We start from the raw sequence: 22,228 nt of genomic DNA on the forward strand, positions 1-22,228 counted from the left end.
ATATGCATATATATTAATAAAGTTGGGATGAGCTGGACTTTTGCCTGGGTTTGAATTTATTATTGGACATGACGGCAATATCACTCCTTATTTTTGTGAGTTATCTCCTGTAGCTGTGTACAGTGGAGAAGCCACAGGGGTAAATGTCTGAGAAATGTTGCTTTATCTGGCTCTGCCCATTTGCGTGCTATTCCTTTAACATCTAATTTCAACCTTCATTAGAAACTTAATTGTCCTGTGCTCCAACTTGTTTAATATTGACTGAATGCCACATAGTCTCAAATGTAAATTTTACTTTTCTTATCACTGCCCAAATAATTAAAATGTGTTTGAAGATTAGTTGCATGGTGGCAAACTATTGCTGGTATTTTAATCTCACTAATAAAGTAATGGAATCCATAAAGTTTGTTTGTGAATTTGCACTATTGTTTGAGAACTATTAAACTAAGTACTGTAAACATCAGTTTAAAAAAATCTCAGCAGGAGTAACAGATTTTGGAAATACATTAGTTGCTATCACAAGGCAATATGCACATATCACGCTAATGCTTTCCAACATGTAAAACATGGAATGGTTGAGAAGAGGCATCATACTGCCTTTCCTAATCTGGGTGGAAACCTCACATTGCACGATATGTTTGAGGAAAAAAAAAATTGGTAAGAGAATCATAGAAATTTTATCATCCTGGAGAACTTTCAGGACATTTAAGATTTCTTCAGGATATTCGCTTAGGCCTGGTTCAATATCATTCTTTGCGTGACTTGTGATGTTACTGAATAACACACATCTAACAAAACGCTTCAAATGGTCTTGCTTAATTTTATGTTACAATGCAGCAGCTTACAAAACACGAAATGACTTCTAGCTCAAGATGCTTTGTTGATGGCGCCTGAAAATCATATAACAAACCTGTTTTCATTTGTTTTTGTTAACGACTGTCCTTTTTAACTAAATCTAATTTCCCCAACTATTGGAAGAAAAAAAGTAATTAAAACGACGAGGAAAAGAATATTTGGAAAGATCCCTACACGATTTTGTAGCCATTCAGTTATGGTTACATTTTATCCCAGCCCCAGACACATTGCAAACTCAATAAGTCAGTGCAGCCCCATGAAAGGCAGCTTGGCTGAGTGCACCTGTTTCCCAGAATCAGTTCATCAATAAAAGCCCTGACCTGCTTTCCTTTCTAATTATCGCGATAGAGTAGAATAGATGAACTGGCATCCGCCAAATTGCACCGAAGCTGTCCTCCAGCACGAGCAGATATCAAAAAAAAACGCAAGATTATTTTGTGGCAAGCGGCACTTCAGGCAGGGTGGTAGCAGCGGCGGTGGCGTTGTTTAGCTGTTGTGTGAGCTCGGAGGCAGGAGCTCAGGCAGAACAAGATCCTCGCCGCGTGTAGGGGGGTGCGAGCGCTCAGAGCGGAGCTATCGGGATTGAAAGGAATAAGAAAAGCGCCTTTATTCGTGGTTCCCTCTGGCAACTCGGGGCCAGTGTGTGCGTTTCTCCCCCCCCCCTCTCATTGTATTCTTCAAACTAGCATCTCCCATTAACTGTATTTCCAGCTTGTCCAAGTGTTGTCGCCTCAATACTACTGACCCGGGGGGCGGGGGCGGGAGAGTCCGACACAATTCTCTCAGAGACGGTGATTGTCAGGTAAGAAAAAGAAGCCGCTTGCGTTTGTCAAACTCGAAACGCGTTGAGTGTTGAAGAGAAGACGTTTGCTCGAGGTAGGAACTCAATTGTGTTTCATTTATTTTCTTGTTGCCCCCCCTCTCTCCTCGGCGTTGTTTTCTTGCTGAGTATTGGAGAGTTTTATTTTCCTCCTGAGAGACAACGGACACATTTAGTCAGAGTTCCCACATCGGTTACCACCTCGTCACATTCGCTGTGTCTGCGCGTCCGGTGTTTATTGAAAGAAAGGCGGCTCTGTCTGATCATTCAAGTCCGAAACTTGGTGGGGTTTTTTTTCTCTCTGTTGGCTCGTGCAGCAGGATAATGCTGCGAAAAGTGAGCGGACGGTTTTAATTTGCACTGATTGCCTCGCCGTCCTGGAGGGGAAAAGGAGCGCGGATATTCCAGGTGACGATAAATATTCAGCGCCAGCTCTCCGCCACATTTATCAGGGCTACCGTGGAATGCTAACTGTGCCGCCAAAACCAAGGCACCACCCCACACCCACCTCCCCAATAAAGACAAATCAGCACTTGTGTGTTGGACAGCCTCGGAGCTCGCTCCACTGCAGTCACGAAGCAGCTTGTAGCCGGATAGGATGCTGTCAGTTTGGTTCACCAACCGAGCGTGCGGTTTGTGGTTATTCTGTTTGGTGGAGCTACTGGGCAAAGCTCAAAATACTGCAAAAAGTGGGCATAATTGCTAAAGAGCAAAATCTGCGAAATGCATGGTCTTAGGCGTTCATCGTTTGTGCACCTAGACTGGTCTATTTCATTAATTAAAAATATTTGCATTGTGGTTTTTTTCGAATAGAAATCAATAACTTGTCTTATCTGCTGTTTGCTTTACAACTCTGGCGCTGAGTTTTTAAAAAATCTAAAGCTGGCAGTTTTTGTGAATTATATTTCTTGCATAAGAATTTATGCAAACCATCTTATTTAATGCTGGTGCTAAACATTCAGTAGAATGTTTCCACCTTGGCAACTTTGTGCTTTATTTAGATTAATTGTAATTTATCTTCATTTACAAAACTAGCATATTTTAACATCAAAATGATCTCAAATGTGATGTATTACATGACCATTGGAACTGTAATAAGATTTATATTGCTAAAAAATATTGGATGCAAACTATAGGTATGGGGGAGCTATGACGAAATGAATATGAAATACGGCATTTTAGAAATAGCATTGATGTTTTGAAAGGTTTTGGGTTAAACTATAACTGATTAATGGTTTGGATGTTTGGTGAAAACTACAGCTGCATCATTTTGCAGTTTTAATCATAAAATTAAATGGTTTTGCTTTCAAATAAGTACAGTGAAAGTGCCTTCAAATTCAGTGTACTTTTTCATGTTTCTTTTAAAAACTCTATTAATTCTGTTATATTTGTTTGCTTTGTTACTAATTTTCCTGTCCAGGCAATGTTTCATAGGCAACATTATTGAAGATGCGCAAGCAATACTGTCAGCACAAAGCATTATGGTTGCTGTAGTTTCCCTAAGCATTTAAAAAAATTATTTTCAATGGAAATCTGGCTATTGAAATATTTAAAGCAGCAGTAAACACTCCTCTAATCTCAAACTGAACTTTGAAGTACGGAAGAAAGTCTCCCCTTTTTTAAAAAAAAAACCCAAATGCTCTTGTGGTTTGAAATCAGTTTCAAATGACATTTTTATAAATTGTACAACTGATACAAACCTTATTAAAATCTATAAAGTAGTTACATAAACTTACTGCATGCTGTGACTGGAGGGAAGGAATGTTTGGGTGGGGAAAAAATGCATTTTTATTGAATATTCAAACAATTCTACTACTGTAAATGTAAAGTGTTTATTCCCCTCATCCACATATGTACTTGAAGGGAGTTTCTTTTGATTCTCAGAAATCACGAGATCAAGTAGAATTAGTTAATTATGAATGGGAACTGAAAGTCTTTTTTACTTAACATTTGAAAACAAAATCAGGAGGTTGCTGTAGGGCTGTGAAGAATTTTGTTAGCCAGAAGAAAATAGGTAATAATAATTCTTTCTTCTTTACTCTTTTATTAGATGAACATATGGTAGACCTGTACAAATGCTCTCTGATTCCCACATCACGTTGTGCTGCTTCTCTGTTCCAACTTTGTTATACATGCTGCACCTCATTTGACAATGTTTCTAAAAGGCAACACTCTGGGACTGTGGGATGTAAGGTGTAGGATGTTTCCAGTTCCACGATCAAAAGGACAACATCAGATCTGGCAGATGAATGGAGAACCACCTCCCTGGATTTGGAGTGCTCCAGCTGTACCTGGTCTTTTCAGAATAATTGGCCCTCCCCAGCTTCATCCTTTGCCCTCGCCACGCACCCCTCCTGAGTTTCTACAAGCTCCATCGGGTTGGCAGGTTCCTTATGATTCTTTCATTCCTTTGATGGTGATGCCTTCTCCACCAGAGCCAGCTGTTCTCCAGCTTCCACTTCCAAATATGCAGGTAGGGAATGTGATAAAGCAGTAAATTTCAACATAATCAATAATTCAATGTGATTCCACAAGGGTTGCCCTTAGGAAATATGGAAAAATATGAAGAAATTCCAATGAACTGAATATTACTTAAAAGAAAATCACTTTTAACAATATGCTATTGTAAATTCTTCTTTCAGCTTAAAATTGGAAGTTGAAATTGTTTGGGAAACTGACAGAAAATATTTTATCTTTACTATTACTGTTATATAAATAATAAAAGTACTAGGATATATATTGGTTTGATTTCACTTGGGGCTTGCTGGGTACTGAATTATCAATAACTGTTGACATTTTTATTGTGCTATTCATGAACAGAGATCTCTGAGAGAACCTTACAGGATGTTGGATAGTGATTGGCCGTTGAGCAGAATGGAAAGAGAAAGCAGTTAGGAAGGAGAGAAAGCATGGTGAAAGAGAAGGACCTTTGGGAGGTTTTAGAAGGCAAGGAAAGAATTGACAAGGCAGAGATGCTGAACAAAAGGGGTGGGAGCCATAATTGCTGAAGCTGAGGCTGCTGATAGGGGGAGCAAGGAATAGAAATAGCCTGGTGTTGGAAGTGTGGAGGGTGCATGCAAGGGATATGTGATTGGTCTAGATTGCAGAGGTAGTGAGGGCTGAGGCCATGGAGGGATTTGAAGGTGAGGATGAGAACCTTAAATTCGATTTTCTGGGACACGGGTCATTTGGAAAGGTGATGATAATGCAGGTCTTGGTATGGTTGAAAATATGGGATGCAGTGTTCTGAATGACATGCTGTGGAGGGTGGAAGTGAGAAAATGATGTTTGAGAGGTGGAAGAAAGCAGTCTTGGTGAGGGATTGGATGTAAAACGGAAGCTGAGTTCTGAGTTGAGCATGATGCACTCTGGGCTTAACCTGATCTTGCAGCAGGGCAGGCCGATGGAGCCGGGGATGGAGGTGTTTGTGATATGTAATAGATGGACAAATTCAAAGCATGAAGTGGCTAATAAATATGTTTGAGGGAAACTCGATTTGTACAGAAGTTACAAAAGCAATTATGGAATTTTATCCTATAAATGTTAAATTAAGTGTTGATTCCCTTTAACTGACAGATGTACATGAAGCTTATGAATTAGTTTTAACTTGAAGCCCTGACCTTTTAGAAAAAAATATTTTTAAAATGGTGTTATATAGAGGCTATATAATTTCCAATTATGATAGCATGAAAAATTGTTCCAAATTATCGCCTCTTCCCCTGGCAGCATATATCTAAGAACATCGGCCCATATTTTCCGATCGCAGGCCTCCCTCATGTGGAGGCCTGCGATCTGGAAAAATCTATGCCCTTACCTGAGGGCTCCCGGGACGCGCACACTTCCGATCCTGGGCCTCTCCAAACTCTAAGTGCGCAGGGCCCATGTATCTCAGAGGCGCAGGCAGTTCGCAACGTCCCAGGGATCACGTGGGCCATGGGGAGCCAATCAAAGAAGGGAATCTCCCTTCATACACTTGACAAGAAGACCTGTCAAATATATGAATGAAGATCACCCCAAAAGCATAGTAAAACTTTAAATAATTTTTTTTAAATCACATTTTTAAAATGAATTGAAATGACAATAAATTAAATATTTTATATAAAAATTAAATTTTTTGAAAAAAATAATTAGGGCTGGATTTTGTGAATGGAGGTGAGTTGGAGGCGGGCCTGCTGCTTGTGTGTCAATGTCCCGCCTCCATCCTCACCTGACCATTCAGAGGGATTTTACCCTGATTGAGCTTGTTAAGCCCGCCCTGTGGGCTCAGCAAGCCAATTAGGGAAGAAGTCACTGACAGATCACGTCAATGTCAGACGTGCTATCTATCAAGACGTCTTGAAAGAAGAAATGACAGCATTTGAGAGCTCTGTGAAGCTGTCAAGCACTGACATTCTCTTTAGTTTGATGAGTCTTTGTGGTGAGGACTCAACAAACATTGAAAATAAGTAAATTTCTGATGTCTGATGGATTGGAGGGTTCATCAGCCATTACCTGAAATTGACAAGGTGGATGTCCGCTCTCCCGATCCAGCGCGGCTAAAGGCTATAGAAGTAAAAAGGTAAGTGAACACTTTTTTCAACTAATCACTCACCTTGCATACTTACCACTCCACACTTGCACACATCACTCACCTCTACACCTTACTTTCAGGTGCCTCCGACCACCGCAGAACCCCTCCACATCTCCTCCAACCTGGTGGGGTTCTCCGAGGTCGGGAAGCCTTCACCTGTGAAGGTAAAATGGCACTGATCCTTTTTTCTGCCTGTTAACTACCTGTTAACAGGCAGTTAAAAGGATTAAAAGCCTTTCCCGCCTCCAGGAGACGGGACCCGAAGCTGCACATCTTTCCGCCTCCTGGCAAGTGGGCACGGAGGCGGGATGAGGGCAGGTTTGCCATCCGCCCCCACTTTCTCCAATTTTACGGGCTGTCTCGCCTCCATGCCCGCCTCCTCAGGGCTTGGAAAATCCAGCCCTAAAAGTTTTTTACGGGGCTAAAAATAAACTTAACTTTCTTAAAAGTATTTTTAAATGATGAATCAATTTTTTTTTCAAAACTTTTTTTCAACTCTTATCCTGGTAAAATCAGACCTTAGGCCTGCTTTTACCAGGTGTAAGAATTGTAAGGGTTTTCTGCAGACGGAGGGTCTCCAAAAAGCAGAACTATCCGCCCGCAGAGGCCCTTCTCCAGGGCAGGCAGAGGATCTGTCAAGAGCATTCTTGACAGATCGGAAATGCCGGTTTTCAGCGCATGCGCTGTGCATGCCTGAAACCAGCATTTCTGATGTCCCTACGGGTGGGTACACAGCCTGTACACACCCGTAGGGATCGGAATATCTCGGCCATCATAAATGCTGTTGTAATGCTTCACTGTGTCACATGATATAACCGTTGCCACTGTATTCATAGCAAACAATTGCTTAGGCTTATAGCACTTTACCCATTTGTAAATATATAAAACATCAATATGTATGTATTTATTATGAGTTAGTGAGTGACACACTGTAACACCATTATAGACTTGACATTACAAACTGCTCCAACTTTGCATTTGTGGTTAATGATCATTAGAATTTCTCAACTGTATTAAGAACCTTGTATCAGTCCAATTGAATTATTATTCAAAGTACAGGAAACTTTCGTTTATCTGGAGGTTAAATGTCCGGAAAGCTCTCCACCGGCAAAATTCAAGAGTCGGTTCAGAGAAGTTTTTTTTCTTTTTGTTGCTTTTTTCTGCAGTCGTGGCTCTGCAAGGTCTAGCTGAAGCTGTTGCTTAGCTACAGAGATGCTTGCAAGCTACGCTGACTGTTTTGAAGCTGTTGCTAAGCAACAGGGTTTGTTGCTTCACACGGAGCTCAGAAGCTCCTTATGTTTTAACATTAGCGCTGGTTTCTACGGCAGTTTTGATGGGACGGCACCAGCTCGGTCCCATCAGTGCCGGACACCAGAAAGTTTCCTGTATTTCTGAAGCAAAAGTTCTGGTTTTGAAAGGAGATTTATAGTGAATTATGGTTCAATATTAAATTATTACCCTATGAAATGTGACATTTGGAAACTTCTACTGCCATACAAACTAAGTTATGCTACTGGAAGTATAAACATACCAGCATGCTTACAACAGTCCGAACACAGTTAGATTTTTGTTAAAATCTTAGCATACATCTTCGTCAATGGAGCATTGTTTAAGATGGCTATCTTACAATGCTCTCAGCTGGTTTTGAGTTTGTGAGGATTGATTCCAGAAGACATAGTTAAGTAATGAGTTTTCAACTGAATGTGTGTCTGGTACTTTGGTTATTTGCATGTTAATAGTAACATGGCAGTGATGGGAGAGTTGGGATGTGACATAAAGTTATAGGGGTGGAAAATATGCTCTGCATCACTCAAAGTCCATTATTGCTTAGGTTACTGCCGCCCATAGTGTCAGGCACAGAGGCTCAAGGTGTTACACGATACCTGACCTGATGAGCGCAGGGAAATATGAATGGGTATTGCAACTTTGTGCACCAGGCTTATTAAGAATCAATTTGTGATAGAAATTAGACTAGTTCCACATACTGCACTGGCGGTGCACCTAAAGGAGTGCACCAGTTGCTCAGTGCCCATTGAAAGCAAGTATATAGAGCCACCCCAATAGCTAGAGATAGAACACATCCAGGGAACTATAGACCAGTTAGCTTAATGTTAGTGGTAGGAAAGATAATGTAATCTTTACTCAAAGATGTAATAGAAAAACATCTAGAAACTGAAAATATAATAAAGAATAGCCAGTAGTTTTCTAAAGAGAAGGTCATGTCTGACCAACCTTATTGAATTATTTTGAAGTAACAAAGAGCAGATAAGGGTAATGTAGCAGATGTAATATACTTCGATTTTCAAAAAACTTTCGATAAGGTACCGCATAGCACAGGGGTTCTCAAACAGGGGTTCAACGAGATGGTTGCAAGGGGTCCGCCATAAGATTTAAAAAAAAAAAAGAAAAATGCACCGTCGCATAAAGATTGAGCTGAGCAAACTGGTGGCTCCGGCCCCAACTTGGATCTCTGTTTCCACCCCCCCGCCGTCCCCACCACCCGAACGTCTGTGTGATGACGGCGGCAGTTGCCGCTGAGTCCAGGTCCCTGCTTGCTGAGAAGGAAGAGAGGCGGCGGTCGTTGGTCTCTGAGCGCAGATCCCTCAGCTCCAGCTCGCCATCCTCCACTATCCTCTCGCCAGGTCCCGCTGTATATTTCATTTCCCCCCCCCCCCCAACACTTATCCTAACGACACACTGCATGGGTTGATTTTCCCCCTCCACCGGGCTAATTGGGGCAGTTGGTCTTCTACTTTCACCCCTCACTCCTCGAATCCTCTCACTGTCATACGTCACCAGCAGCAACTGCAACCCATTCAGATCAAATATCCCGTGACTATTGAAATCAGCCAATGGTGGCTCCGCACTCTCATACGGGCCTTAAAAACAATGGCCGTGATTTTGCTGTCCTCAGCGGGTGGGCGACCTCGGTGGCGGGTCTTGACCCCGCTGGATCCATCCCGCTCTGAAATGAATTTCCCTTGATGGGGCTTGTTAAGCTCGCCCAGCGCGTTTCCCGGCCAATTAGAGGAAGCTTGTTTGGTGACCTCATTTGATGATGCGTCATCAGCCAATTTACTTAAAAGGACAATGACCAACTTTATTTTGACGTTTGTGCTGCCAGTGTTCTACAGCATTGAGGTTCTGCAAACACTGACCATGACTACACAAAGGCATGGTGCTGCACCCAGGCTCTCCCATGACTCTCCCCATATGCTGGGGAATGTTGGCTTTCATTGCTAGGGGGATAGAATATAAAAATGGGGAGGTATTGCTTCAGTTGTACAAGGTATTGGTGAGACCGCACCTGGAATACTGCGTACAGTTTTGGTGTCCATACTTAAGAAAGGACATAGTTGCTCTCGAGTCAGTACAAAGAAGGTTCACTCGGTTAATCCCGGGGATGAGGGGATGGACATATGAGGAGAGGTTGAGTAGATTGGGACTCTACTCATTGGAGTTCAGAAGAATGAGAGGCGATCTTATTGAAACATATACGATTGTGAAGGGGTTGGATCGGGTGGATGCGGGGAAGATGTTCCCGATGATGGGTGAAACTAGAGGGGGCATAGTCTTAGAATAAGGGGCTGCTCTTTCAAAACTGAGATGAGGAGGAACTACTTCACTCAGAGGGTGGTAGGTCCATGGAATATGCTGCCCCAAAAAGCTGTAGAAGCTACATCATTACATAAATTTAAAACAGAAATAGACAGTTTCCTAGAAGTAAAGGGAATTAAGGGTTACGGGGAGCGGGCAGGAATTTGGACATGAGTCTAGGTTCGGATCGGTCATGGCCCTGTGAGTAGCGGAGCGGGCCCAGGGGCCGTGTAGCCTGATCCTGCTCCTATTTCGTGTGTCTAATTCTGTTGGATTCAGGAGATGGTTCTGTGATAGTGGATTGGCGGTTAGGATCAGATCAGACATGATCTTATTGAATGTCGGAGCAGGCTCGAGGGGCCGATTGGCCTACTCCTGCTCCTATTTCTTATGTTATTATGTTCTTATGCTTATGGAGGGAGTCATAGCACACACGGAGGTCCTCTTCCCTTTCCATGGGCGGAAGAGACTTCCCCAGGAGATCAACATAGCCTGGTTGCACATTGCAGAGGAGAGCACAAGCAGGGATGTGGTCAGGAGGACCTGGGTGCAGTGCCGCAAACGTTTCAATGATCTCAGTAGATCACGAAACGTTAGTACAAAGCCACACTCAACCTCATCCTGCTGTGCCTCTCATCACATCCCCATCACTCTGCCTTCCCTACCCTACTCCTGCACATCCTTACTCACACCAACTTACCTTGCACCTCCACCCATCCCTCTCTATCTACATTATCACTTCCCCATCTCACTAGCCATTCCTCACACTCACCCTCACCCTCATCCTAGTGCAATCATACTAACTAACAACATGCAAGGGTAGGCACTTGGGTGTTTTATGCAATGTTCATGTAAAGTTTCTGTTAATGTGCTGTCAAACATTAAAACCTTTATTTCCAACACTTTCCGGTCTTGGACAGATTTGTGTGCACCATTGGAAGTGTCTTGGTGAGTTACAGTGAATGGTGAGACATAATGGTTCCCCCCCACAATGGTCATGAGTGTGAAAGGAATGGCTTGGGCATTGTAGGGATGGTTTATGGTGTTGATGTGGGGTGGTGCCAACCTGGCACATCATGTGGCAGCCAGGGTGTACTGCATCAGGTGAAGTAAATGTGGCCATGGTGAGGCCATCCCTGGCCTCCCGGGTAGCAATGTGGTCGGGTGCTGATGCCCTGTGTCCTGTGCAACATCTGTTGATTGTGGAGAAGGTTGGTGTTGTTGTTGGTGCTGCTGGTGTGCCTGGTGCTGCTGGTGTTGGGGCTCATCGTCGTGGGATTCTGAGGACCAAGATGAGAGAGTATAAACAGCACCAATGCTGATAGAATAGATGGCAGGTGAAGATGACAGAAATGATCTGTTAATGGTGAGAGGCGTAATGAGGTTAGACTGGATGGTGACTTGTGTAAAGACTTGCAGCATGGTGAATCTGTTGTGGAACTGCAGTGAGGAAGAGCTTGTGGCTGAAGGAAGATATCCCTGTAAGGGGGGGAGCTTTTACTGTACATTTCAAGCTGTCAACTCAACAGCTGATTGAATGGCCACTGAACTCCCACCTCAGCTTGACAGATGTGGTTCACGACCAGCGTCACAGACGTGGACCACATGGGTGAGCTGTCAAATGTAGAAGGTGAGCTGAAAATCATTCTTAAGTGGCTCTAAACAAACCACCTGAATTGGGTCTCTCACCGCTGCATGTCAAGTCTGCTCAGCATTGACAGACCCAACATTGGGAAAGGTGTGTGGTGAGGGGTTCACAGTGGGGTCCTGATCCGCTGTGAAGAAAACTCACTTTCCCACCCGACCCACCACCGATCGCGCCCGCTGACCCCCCTTCAAAATTCCGGCCATTGTGTTTTTTTTCAGTTTCATTGTACATTTTTGTTTTAGTTATAAAAATATTGGAGATGGGAGAAAAATGGCTGCTTGACTGACAATCAAGCAGAGAACCAGGACTGGCTGATGTGCCAGGAACAGTCAGTGAGGGAGTCAGGGGTTGTGGGGGAAAGAGGGAGACTGGGGGTCAGGTGATTGGGGCTCATGTGGAGAGAAAGTGGGAGTGGGATGGCCTTGGGGACCAGTATTTTCTGCAGTGCCAGGATAGCAGCAGCAGCAGTAACTAGATGAGTGAGAGCGGCGCTGAGAGAGATTTTATACGGAAAAAATACTTGTGTTATGTTACAGGGGGTCCATGGAATTTTTATAACACAGGAGGGGGGCTTCAGAAGCAAAAAGGTTGAGAACCCCTGCCATAGCAGACTCATGACTAAGGTCAGGGGATGTAGAGTTAGGAGACAAGTAGCAGAATTGATAGCAAGCTGGCTACAAAACAGAAAACCGAGAGTAGGCGTTAAAGGTATTTACACAGACTGGCGGAAGGTGGGAAGTGGTGTTCCACAGAGATCGGTGCTAGGACCACTGTTATCCACCATTTAGACTTGGGACTCAGTAGTACAATTTCAAAATTTGTGAACGACAACAAATTGGGGTTATAGTTCAATACAGAGGAAGATTGTGACAAAATACAAGAAGACATTAATACACTTGCAGAATGGCTGTGTAAATGGCAATGAATTTCAATCTAGATATATGTGAGGTAGTGCATTTTGGTTGGAGGAATAAGGAGGCCACATACTCTTTGGGGAAAATAAGAGTCTGAATGGGGTAGAGGAGAAAAGGGATCTGGGGTACAGAGTCACAAATCATTAGAAGTAGCAACACAGGTTAACAAGGCCATAAAAATGCAAACAAAGCATTGGGGTTAATTTCTAGAGGGGTAGAATTGAAAAGCTGAGAGGTTATGTTAAACTTATGTAGAACCTTAGCTGGACCACACTTGTGGGGGGGGGCTAGTAACTTAGCGCCCAAGCGCGGTGATTTTAATGGCGCTCACAAAATTGACCAGTCATTTTGCAGCGGCGCTAAACACTACCGCCATGATCTCCTGCGCCTGCAGATCGTGACATAGTCGAGCGTGCAACGCCCCGGTAGCACGCCGGACCGGATATTGAGTCACGCTCCCTGCCTTAGTGCCTGCCGCTAGGAACGACAGGTAGAGGGGAACATTTTCAAGTCGGGAAGGGGCTGAGGGAGTGCTATTTAAAGGCGTGCGCTTCTTGCCGGCAAAGTTTTTGGTACATGCAGGTTGAGAGAGGGAGAGACGTCTGGAGAAATTTAATGCTGTCCTAAGGAGATTTGGTCCACAGCACCACTTTTGAGGTTCCTAAGCACTGAGCTCTTTCCCTGGGCCTATCCATTCCAACACAATTGCTTTAGAGGTCTCGCCAGGCCGAGGTTCAAGGCTGCAATGAGTGGGGTGTGGCTGGCCAGCAACATGGCCCCCTCCCCTTTAAGAATTGGATAGCACCAGTCTGTCTGGCTTCCATGGTAACTGACATCGCCTGAGCTTCGGTAGTGTTCTGAGGTCGCGCCTCGCTCCCCGATGTTAACGTCTTAAGAAAGGTGTGTAGCGCCTGATTTAGCGCTCAAATCACCTCCAGGGGCGATAGAGGTGAATTTTGCAGTCGGAGGCGATAATTAGCGCCAGGCGCCAAACCTTGCGTCCGGCTGATATTAGCGCTCCAAAATGGGCGATACCCAATTTTTTCCCCCTTGGAGTACTGTGTACAGTTATGGTCTCCATACTGCATGTAGAATGTAGAGGTACCGGCAGGGTGCAAAAAAGATTTACAAGGATGATACCAGGATTGAGAGGTTATAACCAACCAGGAAAGACAGAGCAGGCTGGGGCTCTTCTTTCTAGAAAAGTCTGAGGGTGACCTAATAGAGGTCTTTGAAATTAAGAAGGGGCTTGATAGGGTAAATGTAGAGAAGATATTTCCACTTGTGGGGAGTGGGGGTCCAAAACTAGGGTTTATAAATATTTGATAGTCATTCATAAATCCAATAGGGAATTCAGGAGAAATGTCTTTATCCAGAGAGTGGTTAGAATGTGGAACTCGCTACCACATGGAGTAGTGGAAGCAAATAGCATTTAAGGGGAAGCTAGATAAGTACGTGAGAGAGAAATATAGAAGGTTATGTGGATAGGGTTAGAAAGGTCGAATGGCCTACTTTTGTACTGTAAATTCTATGTAATCTGTAGGAGAAAAAATTATGCAAGGTGGTGACTAATCAGCCTTTGTAGCAATTAGTAAAAATGGAAATGTAAGACTGTTTGCAAAGAACTAAGCATGTGAGGTATAACATAAAATTCGGAAGCAGAATTTCAACATTGAGATCGGTGATTAAATAAACGCAAAAGATTCAGTCTACTGCTCAATTCTGTTCTTTAACAAAGTATTAAATTCCCACAATGCTGTTGCTTATGGGAACATTCAAAGAGAAACTTTGAATTATAAGGAGTAAAGGAAAGAACTTGCATTTCTATAGCCCCTTTCACAATTTCAGGACCTCCCAAAGCGCTTTACAGCCAATTAAGCACTTTTGAAGTATAGTCACTGTTGTAATGTAGGAAACGTGGCAGCCAATTTGTGCACAGCAAGGTCCCACAAAACAGCGATGTAATAATGACCAGATAATCTGTTTTAGTGGTGTTGTTTGAGGAATAAATGTTGGACAGAACACCCTGGAGAACTCTCCTGCTCTTCTTCGAAATAGTGCTATGGGACCTTTATGTTCACCTGAGAGGGCAGATGGGGCCTCGGTTTAACATCTCATCTGAAAGACAGCACCTCCGACAGTGCAGCACTCCCTCAGTACTGCACTGGAGTGTCGGCCTGGATTTTGCACTCCAGTCCCTGGAGTGGGACTTTGAACCCACAATCTTCTGACTCGGAGCTGAAAGTGCTACCCACTGAGCCATGGCTGACACCGTAGGCTGTAATGCCTTATTAGCACAAGGCTCGCTCAGAATATATCAACTCGGGCTTTATTTGTTAGTTTTAATATGTTCTAGAGTATAAAAACAAAAGCTTCTGTTCACGTTGAAAAATTAGGGTTTTTTGATCTGTTGAATCAATAGTAGTTTGTACAGCACTTGTGTTACAATATTTGATTTACTATAGATTAGCCCAACATTTTTTATGTTATAGGTGCTTCCTATGTATCAATTGTGCAGTGATGGTCACTAACCTTTGTAGATGTATAAAATGCTGTAGAATTCAAGTTATCATCATCCCAACCCTGTACTTTTCATGAGTTCATCAGAATATGAAAAATTTATTAGCTCACAGTATGATATGGCTTTTGTGCACAGTTTCCTCAGAAGCGATCAAGTAGGTGGTGCTTCCAGTATGCTTTTGGACTCCATGATAGCAAAGGAGGGAAAGTTCAGTTGTGTTTGAAGCCTGGATAGAATGAATAACACTTAAACTGAAGGATCTACAACAGGTTTTCTTTATATTTTAGTTGCAAAGGAAAGAATTGGAGTTCTAGAGTATTAATCTTTCACTAACATACAAAGCACAAAGTGCTTTGATAGTGTGTGCAGAGATAGTTGTATCTCTGTTGAAAATTATTTAGAATTCACTGGGGTGAATTTTCACCAGCCGCCGGGTTTACACACAGCCTAATTTCCACTGGTCAATGGAAATAAAAATGGGGCAGTGTGTAAAATGGGCGGCTAATCCGCTACTGACCGTTTTCCGCCCAGTAGTAAAAGGGAAAATTCACCCCATTGTTCAAAAAAAGTTATATTTGTCCATTTTGAATCTGAAGTGTCTCCCAATGGTTTTTAATCAACTTTAACACACTTGCTATTGCTATAAATATTCAGTTTCAACACTCTGGACAGCACAAGCTAAATGATCTTGTGGTTAGAGAATTTATTTTTCTAAGGGGTAAAGCCAACTATTAAGCGGACTAATTTGTAATTTGTATCTTTTTAACTGAAACTTACTTTTCTAGAAGCAAAATCTGGTAATTATTGTGTATTTTGTTTTTACAGTGGGACCGAATAATTCACCCCCCAGTAGTAGGATTTCCTCCACCTGTTGGTGTGGACTTCATTCCCATAGTTCCACATAGGTACACCTCTTCCCGGCGACCATCAAGTAAGGGTTGGGAAGAAAAAAGGACACCTGATTGCAAAGTAAGATTTTTGTATAGATTTATTTTGCTAGGTATTGAAATGATCTTCCGTTCCTTGTATCCCTAAAATGGTGGTTGAGGAAGTTGGCACCTATTTTATATTCAGTAGAAGGATGGAAAATACTGCAGGTTTGAAGTGTGGGGCCTGACTTTTTTTTGAAGAGAGGCAAGAAATCAGGACCACAGGAGTATCTGCATCAAATTTTGTTGAATAATGCTCCTGTGATGCGCCTTGGGAAGTTTTACTACGTTAAAGGTGTTATATAAATGCAAATTGTTGTTGTTGTCTAAAGTCCAAGGGACCTGCAAAGTAAATTGTATTGTTGGGAATACCAATTTTCTGCCACTAGTCTGCAGTCAACTATTTACTTAGTTCCCTGATAGTTTCTAGCTGCAGTGATCCAGTAGTGGAACATTACAACACTGAAATATTTGTGTATTCTTTCCAATTATAATTACACCTCTTAAATTAAAGTTGTTTAGTTCAAGTAATTTGATAATTCAATTTTTAGCACTTTATTTTCACTTTGCATTGTTTACATTGTTTAATTTGAATTATTGGATAATTCAGATTTTTAGCATTAAATTCCTACTTTCCTGTTATTTACAATGTTTAAATAAAACTATTGGTTAATTCATTAATTTTCTTTAAAAAAAGTGAATGAATTATATGAAATAGACTGTAACTGTTTTATTGGCACAAGTCATTCAGTGAGTATACATCAACCAGGACTTTTTGTTAATTCTAATTCTGACGTTCCAGTTGTAAAGACAAAACCACCGTCAGTTTTTTGACGTCATCTGATGAAAACACATTTTTATCTTTTTCAGTTTTGCTGAATTGAATTGAAATAAAATTAAGTTGATCTTGAGAGTCGACCTACTAACTACAATGGAAGAGTGTTGGTCTGATGTTTATACTTGGGTTTCCAATATGAAGCAAGTGTTGCCAGTCTCACTTTTGTCAGTGGCGGGAGGAAAGCTTTGCCAGCGCTGGGTTGCCTGTGGATGAACTATCTTGTTTTCCAGAACAAGAAGCATATCAAGAATAGGGCAGGAAAATAAGCAAATGTGCAAATATTATATTGTCACACACCTCCTCCTTTAACACTTAGTATGTGCTGACATACACACTTTCAATTGCACTTCTGCATAACACTTCCAGTTAACACTCTTAATCATAAGCAGATTTGTTCTAACCTAGGCAAATTTCCTTGGCAAATTTAATCTTCCTACATGACTGACTCCCCAACTTGATCATCCCTGCCCTGACTTCCCCTTTCCCTGGAGCTGCAGCAGACCAGAGAGAAGTAAATTAAAACAAATAATATAATTATACAGATCCGAGCTAGGTGTAAAAAGCTAGGGAAATTTAAAGTTTTTGAGCAACGATTCTTATAATTAGGATCATTTATATTTTCTGTCTCCCACACTTGGCACTCTTTTTCTTACAGATACACAAACCTTGAAATGCCTTTTTTGAGTTCTTTCTCTTCAAGAACATACCTTTTCCACATTATCTGCAAATCCTTATTTGACCTGCCAATCAAACAAATCCAGTATCCTTATCTGCAACCTGACCCCAAAATGAACTTGCCATTCATTTCACGAATACAAAATAATTATATCTTCTACCCCTACACACACATGTTCCTGTCCTCATAACTGCTTCTTTGGACTTCTACTGATACATTAGTTATATCTATATATTGTTCAAAAATCTTGCATCTGCCACACACTCCCTGTAATCCTTTTATGTTCACATATATGTATAATTGAAATTGTCTATGTAAATGTTTCCAATGGGAAAACTGTATGGAAATATTTACAATACAAAAATATATTATTTTATAATGGGAAATCATAGGTAAACATTTTGCTGTCACTGTTGAATCATTTAAAATGCTTGTCTGCCATTTCTTCTCAGCAGCTGAAATTTCCAATATCCAAAATAAGGTTTTAAACAAAATAAAAAAAATATATTTTACAGCAACATTACCCATTGAATTATCTTTTAAAGCCTTTCTTTAAAGTTTTTACTTTAAGGTCTTAGGCTGTTTCAAAGGCTTAGGCTTTGACAGGATATTTTTTACCAAAGACTAGTTGGATGTTGCTTTCAACCACATCTGTTCTGTCTGAGCACACGCAGTTTGCAAAAGGTCCTTGTTTTCAATTTGAGCATGAGAGTAAATTGAAGTAAAATGGCATCTCCCCTCACCCTTTGTGAGTTTCTCTGCTTTTTCCCCAAAACTTTGAAAGAGAGATTGGAGATTGAATTCTGATTATTTTTAGTACAGACAAGTGATGACATTTACATTTACAGATATTAACAGACATACCTCCTAATATAAACACTGGCATAGACCAGTTGGGGTGAATGGTCTGTTTCTGCACTATAGATTCTATATAACAGAAAAAATAGGCAAAGGCAATGTAGTGGATGTAGTAGACATGGATGTTCAAAAGGCCCTCAGTAAGGTCTCACGTAAGAGACTCATAACAAAGATAAGGGAAAGTTGCATCAGGGACCAGGTTGCAGGATGGTTTGACAGGTAGTTACAAAACAGAAAACAGATGGTAGAAATTAAAAGAAGTTTCTCAGAATGGCAGAAAGTGGGATGTGATGTCCCACAGGGATCTGTCCTGGGACCACTATTGCTCACCACATGCATAAATGATTTGGATTCAGGAATTGGAGGTTCGGTGTTGAAATTGCACATTCTAGCACTGTACTTGTCCATTGCCAGGGCAATGGAAGATCGGCCCCCTGAAGTCGACAATAGAGATGAAATTAGTGAACATTTGGAAAGGCTTAGGCTACTCGGAGCAGTTATAATGGATAGTTAAAGGGCAGGCTATGTTTGAACAATTTTCTGAGACATTACAGTACATGGATAGAGGGAATGTGGTGAATTTTGTATGTATGGATTTTCAGAAGCCACTTGATAAGATGCCAAATTAAGGTGCATGTTATTTGGAATGTAGCCATATGGACTGAGAGATGCTGAAGCGACAGGAAGCAGATGCTAGCTGTAAATGGATGTTTTTCAGATTGACGGTTGTGGTTAATGGTGTGCCCATAGATCTGTGATGGCACCTGTTTTGTTTCTGCTTGTACAAATAATTTAGACATAGGCATAAGGAGAATTATATCAAAATTTGATTGCATCAAATTAGAGGCATTGCAAATTATGAGGCCGAATCCAAACTATCAGGAGCTCAGTGGAGTGGGTGGGTAGGTGACAGATACAGATTAATACAGGGAACTATGAAAGAGTAAACTTTGGAGGGAAATGTACTGTGAAAAGAAGTATATTTTAAATGATAGGATTCTTAAGAGTCGAAGAAGAGAGAAATTTAGAAATGCAGTTATATACATCTTCAGAGGTGGGAATGATGACAGAATAAGGCATAAAAAGGCAAATCGAATTTTGGGTTTCATATAAACATAAAAACAAGGAAGGGATGTTGAATTTGTACAAGACATTGGTATTACTTGCAGTACTGGGAACCCCATTGTAGGAAGAATATTGGAACTACGGAAAGGATACAGCTAAGCTTTATTAGAATTATACCAGTAACCCGAGGATATATTCATGAAGACAGGTTTGAAAAATTGGGCCACTTTTCACTGGCATAAAGGTTAAGGTTTGCGATCTAAGATTTTCAAAATTATGAAAGGTTTTGGGAGAGGAAATACTGGAAAATTGTTTCCACTGGTTGGTGAATTAGTAGCAAGGAGAAATAAACTCCGGATTATCACAAGTAGAAATGAATGGAGAAGGTAGAAGAAATATTTCCACAAATAAGACTATCAGAACATGGACTGCTTTACCACCAGTGGCTGTTAACAAAGAGAATTTCCTCAGGAGTTTTCCTGATTGACCACCGTAACTTTGGCAGAAGATTGCCAGAAGCCCTGCTTTCAGCCAATCTTCTGCCAAAGCTACGGCAGGAGAACCCCCTAGGAAATCCCCGACAACTATAACTTGATTTAAAAAGGAATTGGATAATTATTTGAAAAGCACCAATATAGAAGGGTTCAGGAAATAAGATTAGAATAGATAGTGGCAGTTATAAAGTCAGCACTAGTACAGCACTTCTGTGCTGTAATTTCAGTCATTCTAAATGCCAGTTACCTGTGCTTGGTTGGAAACTTTTTTTAAGCCATGGTTAGTATTAACAAGTGTGTGACAAATGGAGTTAATAATTCTAACAACACCACGTAGAAAATGACTACAAGGGAGGTTGTTCATTGAGGAGTTCAGATGACATCACAAGAAAGAAAACAAAGAACTTGCATTTATATGGTGCCTTTCATTGCCACAGGACATCCCAAAGTGCTTTATGAAGCACTTTATGAAACCAATGATTCAGAATGAGATTCAGATCTCAGATCTCAGATCTCAGATTAGATTTATTTGCCATATGTAACAAGTACAATGGAATGCTTGTTCCCCGTAGGGATGCGTCAGCTATACATACAGCGCCGCGTTCAGAGTCCATACAATGGCTTCCCGTGGCAGTGGGAGCACGATGTCCCTCAGCCGCTCCGTCCTCCTCTTCACCGCGGCCTCCTCCTCACTGTTGCTGGCTCCACGTGTGGTGGCCTGCTTCTCCCGCTCTGGCCACCATGCCCGGCTCCCATCCGGACTGCGAGTTACCCGAAATGGAGCTGCCGGCCGACGTGCTGCAGCGTGTCGTGAGTCTGCTGCTGCTGCTCGTTGCTCTGCGCTCCTCTGCCCGACTTGCCGAACACATCGTCGGGATGTGAATGCTCCAATGCGGCCTCCTCTTCATCGTCGCTGGCTCCACGCTCCACGGCCCGGGGCCTACTTCTCTCTCTTCACGGGTCGGCCTCTGGCCGCCATGCTCGGCTCCCCTCCTCCCAGTCGGAATTCCTTCCCGCCGAGGAGCTGCCGGCCAATGTGCTCCAGCGGGTCGGCTTGGCTGCTGCTGCTGCTCACCGCGCTGCGCTGCCTCTGCCCGACTCGCCGAGCACCTCGCTCCGGTTGCGGGAGTGAGCGACGAGAGCTGGCTGCCCGAAACAGGGAGAGTGATCTCAGCACCGGACCATCACGGCCGCCATCAGCTCCCCTCTTCAGTTTTGACATTACTTTTGAAGTGATGTCACTGTTGTCGGGAAATGCAGCAGCCAATTTGAGCAGAGCAAAATCCCACAAACAGCAGCGGGATAAGTAACCAGATAATCTGTGCTTTTTGTGATGGTTGAGGGATAAATAAGATGGATGAAAGTACTGCATGGGAAACAGATAAATAGAGGGAAACTCTTTAAAACAAAGGGGCTGAATCATTAAATAATATTCTAACCATAAAATTATTTCTACCTGGTTATTTAAAAAAAAGATGCATACTGTGAAGTTTGATGGGAGTTTTTTTTCTTAGTGGCAGGCATCATAGTGGGCAATTACATAGAATTTATAGCACAGAAACAGGCCATTCGTCCCAACAGGTCAATGCCGGTGTTTCTGCTCCACACGAGCCTTCTCCCTGCTTACTTCATCTCACCCTATCAACATATCCTTCTATTCCTTTCTCCCTCATGTTCTTAGCTAGCTTCCCCTTTAATGCATCAATGCTATTCGCCTCAACTACTCCATGTAGTAGTGAGTTCCACATTCTAACCACTCTCTCTTGAGTAAAGAAGTTAAATTATTGGTTCTTATTGACAGACAGTTAGGGTGAATAAATGAGCCATATTCACTGTAATTATGCACTGAGTACTAATTAAAATTTGATAATAGTTTATATTATACTGTTCAAAGACATTTTCAAAAAACAAGGAAAATCTGTATCGCATTCAATAAAGCTGAAAAACGACAACAACTTACCTTTATATACCATCTTTAGGGTAGAAAACATCCCATTCCCAAGGCACTTCACAAAGTTGTAATCAGAAACAAATCGATTCCAGGCCAAATTAGGTACTCAGAGGGGTAATGAAAAGCTTGGTCAAATAGGTCGGTATTAAGGAGGGTCTTGAAGGAAGAGAGGGGCAGTTGAGTGTAGGAGCTTAGGTGGGGAATTCCAAATCATGGGGCTTATGCAGCTGAAGGCAGTGCTGTAATAATAAGGTACAGGGAGGCAAGGAGGGAGGGATGCAGAAAAGGCCAGATTCAGAGGCATGGAGAGTTTGCGGGGTTGGGGTATTGTTTGCATGGCTGCAAGAGGTTACAGAGATAGAGATTATGAATGAGTTTAAACATGAGGATGAGAATTTTAAATTGGTGGTGTTGGGGGGCCAGGAGCCAATGTAGGTCATGAAACACATGCTTGATAGGTGAGTGGGACTTGGGGCGCAATAGGATACAAGC

General features: G+C 42.2%; 1 protein-coding gene across 4 annotated transcripts in view; it reads left to right on the forward strand.

Annotated features, from left to right (window-relative positions):
- The first annotated feature begins 1,128 nt into the window (after nt 1-1,128).
- LOC147113513 (transcription elongation regulator 1-like protein) overlaps nt 1,129-22,228 on the forward strand; it is a 163,544-nt gene continuing 142,444 nt past the window's right edge. Inside the window, exons 1-3 of one of the 4 annotated variants that reach the window (XM_085994697.1) lie at nt 1,129-2,083; nt 3,726-4,148; nt 15,751-15,894. In XM_085994697.1, the coding sequence (XP_085850823.1) occupies nt 3,828-4,148; nt 15,751-15,894 (465 nt within the window). In that variant the 5' untranslated portion in view covers nt 1,129-2,083; nt 3,726-3,827. The remainder of the gene's footprint in view (nt 2,084-3,725; nt 4,149-15,750; nt 15,895-22,228) is intronic. The other 3 variants (XM_085994696.1, XM_085994695.1, XM_085994698.1) reach the window with 3 other exon arrangements.

The sequence above is a fragment of the Somniosus microcephalus genome, chromosome 8 (assembly GCF_052327205.1).
Source record: "Somniosus microcephalus isolate GS21.2 chromosome 8, FLI_Smic_1.0, whole genome shotgun sequence".
Lineage (NCBI taxonomy): Eukaryota > Metazoa > Chordata > Chondrichthyes > Squaliformes > Somniosidae > Somniosus > Somniosus microcephalus.